Raw genomic sequence first — 7885 nt, forward strand, 5'->3', positions numbered from 1 at the left:
GGCCATCGAGTCCAACCCCCTGCTCAATGCAGGAATCTACCCTAAAGCATCCCTGACAGATGGTTGTCCAGCTGTCTCTTGAAGGCCTCTAGTGTGGGAGAGCCCACAACCTCACCAGGCAACTGATTCCATTGTCGTACTGCTCTAACAGTCAGGAAGTTTTTCCTGATGTCCAGCTGAAATCTGGCTTCCTTTAGCTTGAGCCCATTATTCCGTGTCCTGCACTCTGGGAAGATCAAGAAGAGATCCTGGCCCTCCTCTGTGTGACAACCTTGTATGGAGGCAGCACCTGGTGAAATTCCCTTTTTCTTTAAAAAGCACAGTTAAACTATGGAATTTATTTAGCCACCAATTTAAAAAGGGAGTTAGGCAAATTCCTGGCTACTAGTCCTGATGGCTATATGCTACCTCCAGTATCACAGGCAGTATGGCTATGAACACCAGTTGCTGGGGAACATGGGTGGGAGGGTGCTGTTGCACTCATGTCCTGCTTGTGATTTACCATGGGCAGCTGGTTGGCCATTGCATGAGCAGAATGCTGGACTAGATGGGCCCTTGGTCTGATCCAGAATGACTCTTATGTTTCTGTACAAAAATGCTGATCCAACACATACCTGAACCACAAGGTCAAAACGACATCCTACAACACCTTACTAGAGCTCCTAGCTGGAGTGCTCTCACTTGTTTTAACAAAATGGAAAAATCGAGGTTAGAATCAGGAAAATTGTGTCCTGCCTCCAACTTCTAGAAACTTCTACCTGATATTTCCTGTATCAGACTTTCAGAACATCTGAAGTGTTTCATTAAAAAATGAAAACTGCAACTTGCACCTGGTATCCAGCTGTGTATCCACTAAACTGACATCATGGTTAGGAGAAAATCTGACTATAGATTTAATTTTGCTCTGCTTCCAGATTCAAAAGCGTTTTATTTAGTGTCTGCCCCTCTGTGCCCTTCAGCATTGCCGAGAGCCTGAAGTTCAGAAACCAGAAGATAACCTTTTCAGGTATCCCTCTTGTAATCTTGTGACCTGAAGAAGTGGTACAGCTAGGTAATGTTAGCTGTAAGGCATGAGATGACAGTTGGGGGCAGTGAGAGAAATGTTAAAGCTCCATCCGATGTGCGTTTTATTGCACACTCGTTACTGGGCACTCACGGAGTTTGCTCAGATCCCTCACATGATGCCGTCTGCGTCCCACACGCCTTTTGCCCCTTCTGGCCTTCCTTGCGTGACAAAAAAACCCTCTCATTAAGTCCAATGTTTTTTAAACTCGGAATTGCTGTTCTTTCCTGCTGTGTGCAAGAGAAGCAGCGCCAGTAGAACCGGACTCAATGGGCCTCATGCTCGTTGTGTACTTCCTCTTCTTGAAAGAGGAAATAACTTGAAGGAAAACAGGAGCGGAGAAGTGAGGTAGGGAGCATGTTAAACCCCTCTCCTCCGGTGTAATGGAGCTCTTAGTTGTGTTTACCTCAGCTGTGAAACATACAACTAACATTTCTCTCTCACCACCTCCATTGCCATTCCACGTTTAATAGCTAAAATTCCTCATGTTAGAACAAACGTTAGAATTAAAACAACACTGTTTGCCAACCCTGGGTTAAAAATAAAATTATTTATTGCATTTTTATACCGCCCAATAGCCAAAGCTCCCTGGGTGGTTTCCCGAGCTTGTGGAATTTGCATTGTAAATTAACTTAAATCACAGCACCATCATGACTTCAGGAATAAGAGTCCAGCACTAACTAGCCGCACTGCTGAGTTTAAGAGGAAAAGTCATACTTTCCGCAGGTCTAGTTTGTTCCCCACTTCTGTCCCCCCACCCCAATTTCTGAAATAGGCACCAGAAAGCTTTCATTTGGCAGGATGCTATGAACATGCTGCTTTTTATGTTTTCCGGTGGCTTTGCTTTTAAGTTGTACGCGTCCCACTCTGAAATCTGATGCAGGGGGTGTGGCTGAAGGCAGTACAATAGTGGAAAAACAGCTGGAACAAGGAGCGGGGAAATTCCTCCTTTGACAGGAAGGGAAACTACACTGATGAGTACTTACGAAATTTTGTCTGTGATGTCATTGAAGGCTGTGTGATAAAAGGAGCTCAACTAAGCAACAGAGAGGCAGACGAAGGCAGCAGCAGCAGCAGCAACAAGCATGGATTGCAGCCTGCAGAACAGAAGTGCGCTGCTCAACAGTAACGGGCTGAATGACAGGCAAAGTATGCTGGCGCTGCAGCCTCTGTGGGACTTTGTCAAAACCCAGGAGCCTTTGGTCAGGTCGCCGTTCTTCCCGGTGCTGTTCAACTTTACGATATACACGGCTTTCTGCCTGCCTTTCATTGCTCTGGACTTCTTCAGTTCTCGAATATCAGCCTTGAGAAGATACAAAATCCAGCCCCAGAACTCCCCTACTCTGGGAATGATGGCACTTTGTGTGGCTCAAAGCCTCTATCACCACATCGTCTGTATCTTCCCAGTGACCGTTGCTCATTGGTACTGGAGACCCGTGAGCTTGCCACAGGCAGCCCCGGAGCTGCCAAGACTTTTCCTGCATGTCATTGTTTGCCTGCTGCTCTTTGACTTCCTCTACTTCCTGTGGCATTTGCTCCATCACAAGGTACCTTGGCTCTACAAGACCTTCCACAAGGTCCACCACAAGCACGTCTCTACATTCGCTCTCACCACCCAGTACTCAAGCATGTGGGAGTTGCTCTGGCTGGGTTTCTTTGCCGGGATGGTTCCGATGCTGCTGAATTGTCATCCGTTGACTGAAATGACTTTCTTCATCGCCAATATCTGGCTGTCAGTGGAGGATCATTCCGGCTATGACCTGCCGTGGTCAACCCATAGACTGGTGCCTTTGGGTCTGTATGGAGGAGCTCCGCACCATGACCTCCACCACTTGAAGTTCAAATTCAACTACGCGCCTTACTTTACGCACTGGGACCGATTGTTTGGGACTCTTAGCCACGCTGCCGTGGATAACAGCGCACCTGCAAAGACCAGCAGAGACTGACTTCTAGCTCTCCTCCTGGAGGTATTCTATGGACATTCTCGAGTGAAAAGAGACTGAAAACAAACTGAAAAAAGTGGAAACGGACTGAAAAGAAATGCAATGCACACGTTTATATGAATGTATTTATGAATTTTTTTAAATTAAGTATTTATTACCTATTCTTATTTGGTATTAAAACAGCTGTGATGGTACAAACCATCTGTGGGAGAGGAAAGTAGAACACACTTTTCTTACAGCAACCATAGCTTTTATAAAGCTGTTGTGTGTAGTCAGGGTGTATGGAAGAGAGTTTTTGCTTGCTGAAATGAGAGGATGGGTGGCGAGAGTAGAAAAATGGCTATTAATGATTCCTGTGGAAATCGTCTTGCACTGTGAAAAAAGAACAAAGAAGAAAGTGTCCTATAAACATTTCTGTTCAGACAGCAATAAACGTAAGAGAAACATGACTTTTGTTCAGTGAAATTTGAATTCTTTATGTTCTATTGTTTTGGGTTGGATAAATAAACAAAATATTTATTATTCCATGCTGACTTTCCACACAATTTTTGAAAACTCTGCAATTAATTCTTCTGTGTGGCCAGCCCTATACACATTTGCTTATTTTTAAAAAATACTTTTCAGTCCAGGGTAACCGACCAGGCATGTACATGGTTACAGATGCTCATTTTATTATTTTGACTCTTAACATATACATATATTCTTTTCTACATAAAATTGCCAAGTAAATGCATTTAGCATCAGGGCAAAAGCGAACTTCATTTTGTTCCTGTTGTCCTGATGGTGTTATGATCAAAGTGCTTCAAATGCGAAACTGCATGTGCTCAGAACATTTCTTTAAAATAATAACAAAATCAGGGTTGGCATGTCTAGGGGCCTGGGACCCTTGCAAGTAAGAATCTGGTTCCACACAAAACTTAGGAGATGAGTAGTTTATTTTAGTGTTCCTTCCTTGCAGACAGCCCCAGGCAGACCGGCCTTTTCCTTGCCAGTTTTGTACAAATCCTGGAACAGATTATTTGTGCTTAATCCAGGTCATTCTCATTCTCATTCTCATTCTCATTCTCATTCTCATTCTCATTCTCTCCCTCTCTCTCTCTCTCTCTCTCTCTCTCTCTCTCTCTCTCTCTCTCACACACACACACACACACACACACACACACACACACACACACACACCCCTCAGGAATGTAGGGGCAGTTGTAAAGCAGTGGGGGCTGGGAACGAAGATAAATGTTGGTTGTATGCCTCACAACCAAAGGAATAATACATGAAGTACCCCCACCATCCCAATATGGCCATTAAATCCAACAACCTGCAGGCACATTTGGGATTTTGAGATACTGCTGTGGGCACCACCACAAAATGCCCAAGAAGTGGGTCTCCACTTTGGCATCTACCTATCATGTCTATGGACCTTAGCCTGCATCTAATTCCACGAAAACTTTTGCTTCATGTCTATGGGGCACCACAGTGTCTCTTTAATAAGGAATTGTCTGATACAGCGGATTGCTGACAGTGCAATACAGCTAATGTTTCCTTTTGCAGGGAGGTTATTAAATGTATTTTTTTGAACTGGAACAGTCTTTAATATTCACTGATGTACATGCCCGGTTAAATTATTTTCCAGCTTCATGGACATTAACAAATAGTGTAAATGAATTTCTCTATATTACAACACTGGAAGGATAAACACTCACTTCCTATAATGCAATGGATTGAAGTGCTTTACAACACTTTCAATATTTGAAAGGGTGGTATATAGGTGCCACCTTCAAATAGTTACTTATTTGAATGTTGTCCACTTTTGTTTAAGCCGTTGTATAATTGCTAGGAAGTTATATGCATTTCCTACACATTCATGAATATATATATATATATATATATATATATATAGGGGGAAATGGAAAACATTCAGATCAGGTCTTTCAACTAATTGAATTGATACTTCTGTAGCAAAAATGCAGTATATGGGCAGCTTTATATTTACTCATAACTGTTCACTCTAACAATATTATACTATATGAATCATAGTCATGACTCAAAGTTAAGCATTTTAAAGTCACATTAGTATGAGCTCTTTCCTGTTAAAATCAGTCAGACAATGAAATGCTTAATTTAAGTCTGATTGTGCTCACTGTCATTATTTGAATCAATAGTGTGATCATTTCTGTTATTTTATCTATAATAATATAAGAGGATGTGTGTCAAAATTAAAAATTAAAAAAATAAAAATAAAAACATATTTTGGGTGCCTGATGGCACCACATTGGGAACCCATTCATAGGTGCCATGTTGGGGATCCCCTCCTTTGGGGAGAATATGAAAGAATGTGATGCCCCCACCCATGGTCAGATGCTGGGGAGACACTGTCTACCAGTCCAGAGTGTATATGTGTGTGTGAGCATCTGTAATGTGTGTGTATATGTGCATGCCTATGTACATATATATGTGTGTGAGTGTGTACATATAAATGTGTGTGCATCTACATGTATACACACAAAATATACATAAACATATATGTGCACACGTATACACACACACACACTGAAACATATACACTATATATGTATGTGAGTGTGTGTGTGTGTGTGTGTATATATATATATATATATGCACGTATCTATGAATGAATTGTGTGTCAGTGTGCATATATGTGTATATGTATGCACATCTGCAAGCACATATGTACATGCATGTGCACATATACATATATACGTGTGTGCTGTCATCAGTGTACATATATGTTTGTGTGTGGTATTTGTGAACTGTGTGTGTATGTGTGCATTATAGTGTGTGTATATAAGAACATAAGAAGAGCCCTTCTGGATCAGACCAAGGGTCCATCTTTTCCAGCACTCTGTTCACACAGTGGCCAACCAGCTGTTGACCAGGAACCAACAAAGCAGGACACGGTGCAACAGCAGCCTCCCACCCATGTTCCCCAGCAACTGGTGCACACAGGCTTACTGCCTCAGATACTGGTAGCACATAACCATCAGGGCAAGCTGTCATTGATAGCCTTATCTTCCATGAATTTGTCTTTTAAAACCATCCACATTGGTGGCCGTCACCAGATCTTGTGGTAGCGAATTCCAAAATTTAATTATGCGTTATGCAAAATTTAATTATGCAAATTTAATTATGCATTGTACGTGAAGACGTACTTCCTTCTGGCTATCCTGGAAGCCAAAAGTCTTGCAGTACCTCAAAGACTAACTGATTTATTTTGGCATACGACTTTCTGTAGCCTACTTAATCAAATACATGAATTGTTACAAAGTTTCAAATTTATCTACAATGCCTATGGACATGGTGACGGTGGTAAGAATTATAAATAGTGGGGTCAGAAACTACTGACAATGACAATTACATTATTAACAGTGGCTATTCTCAATATAGTTGCTGCTGATAACACAAACGTCTTGGTACTAAGTAACACCCCCTGCATCTGATAAAGTGGGCTGTAGTCCATGAAAGGTTATACCAAAATAAATTTCTTAGTCTTTAATGTGCCACAAGACTCTTTGTTGGTTTTGTTACAATAGACCAACACAGCTGCCCTCTGGAAATTATGTAAAAGCAGGTTGTTGGCTGAGGTCCACTGATGTGGTGTGTACTAGGTATCTGGTTCCATTGCATCATGTATCTGTGATTCATGTACATATCGCTGCAATGTGGGACAATGGCTGCCATGTGGGTAAGACGTCCACTGTTCCAACACAGAGCAAGACGAGAAAGTAGGAAACGAATCTGAATTGTTGGGGGTTCCCCGTTCTCATACTTTCAGAAACTGAAGACTTGGAGGTGGGTGGGGTGGGGAGATGAATTGCCATGTCCGATGAAATAGGGCAAACCACAAGTGCATGGGTGACTGAAAGTCTTAAACAAAACATTTGTCAAAAAATCAGAAAGCTTTTTTTAAATTATCTCTCTAGATAAACTACCTCTTCAATCATGAATTGTCATCACTTTCCCCAGAGTATGTGGGCAAAATCTGTGATCTGGGTATGCGGATGTTTTAATTTTGAGAGCTAATGCCATTGTTGCCTGTAATGATTCCCCACTTTCCCACAGATCAGGATTAAAAATTTAGGGGAAATACGGCCACTCCTAGATAGTTTATACCTGCTGTATTGTTGTAAAGGCAACCTGTTCACGCTTGTTCTCTTTCCTTCTGTTTGACAGTTTCGTAGCCTGGAGCATATTGCGAAGGAATGGCGAGCGGAATATTTTGAGTGAATATTTCTGGTTTCCGGTGGCCTCAAGCAGCACTGGATTTAGAACCGCTGGGCTGTCTATACATGGGGAAAGTCCCAGGGTGGCTCTGCGGTGTTGCTAGTATGACGCAGCAGCCACTGTGGAGCATCTGAGGGCTTTGCTCCGAAGTTCTGAAGTAAAAAAGTCAGGGACTTAACCCTGACTTTTTTCTCTGGAGCAAGGCAAGGATGGTGCATCCGCCGTCTATCTCTGCTCCAGAGCAAGGTGGAGGGGTGGTGGATAGTGACCCCTGATTTGTTGCCATCCATCCAGGGAGGGGGGAAGGGCTGGGCTGGTGAGTCAAATGGCTACCAGAAGGCCCTCATGTTGCCTCTGGCATGGGGAGAACAGACTCCCTTGCGCTGGGGGGGAAAGTTCCCCATTCCCTTGGCTTCAGTCCCCATGAGATAAGGGAGGGGGGGAAGCCAGGGACAGGCAGCAGTGGTGACCGGGGTGGCGGCTCCCGCTCCCCCAATGATCCATATAAACCCCACACTCACTCCTTGGTATGGGGATAATGTGGTGCAACCCTGCAGGAGTGAAACCACAGGGTTCGGGGGGCTCGTGGCACCAATGCGCTGTTGTCCAGATAGGTGCCAGAGACCCAGATGACTGCGTG

The 7885-nt window shown here is 43.2% G+C and overlaps 1 protein-coding gene across 1 annotated transcript; it reads left to right on the forward strand.

The window, feature by feature from the left end:
• The first annotated feature begins 2130 nt into the window (after positions 1–2130).
• On the forward strand, positions 2131–3424 carry CH25H (cholesterol 25-hydroxylase). The gene has a single exon (XM_063131623.1). It carries the CDS (start codon positions 2149–2151, stop codon positions 3007–3009), a length of 861 nt encoding a protein of 286 aa, XP_062987693.1. The 5' UTR covers positions 2131–2148; the 3' UTR covers positions 3010–3424.
• Positions 3425–7885: the final 4461 nt, after the last annotated feature.

This window comes from Elgaria multicarinata, chromosome 8 (assembly GCF_023053635.1).
Source record: "Elgaria multicarinata webbii isolate HBS135686 ecotype San Diego chromosome 8, rElgMul1.1.pri, whole genome shotgun sequence".
NCBI classification, from domain to species: Eukaryota; Metazoa; Chordata; class Lepidosauria; order Squamata; family Anguidae; genus Elgaria; species Elgaria multicarinata.

Bases quoted from the DNA above. Each gene is read 5' to 3' on its own strand.
- CH25H (XM_063131623.1), top strand. From the start codon at position 2,149: ATGGATTGCAGCCTGCAGAACAGAAGTGCGCTGCTCAACAGTAACGGG.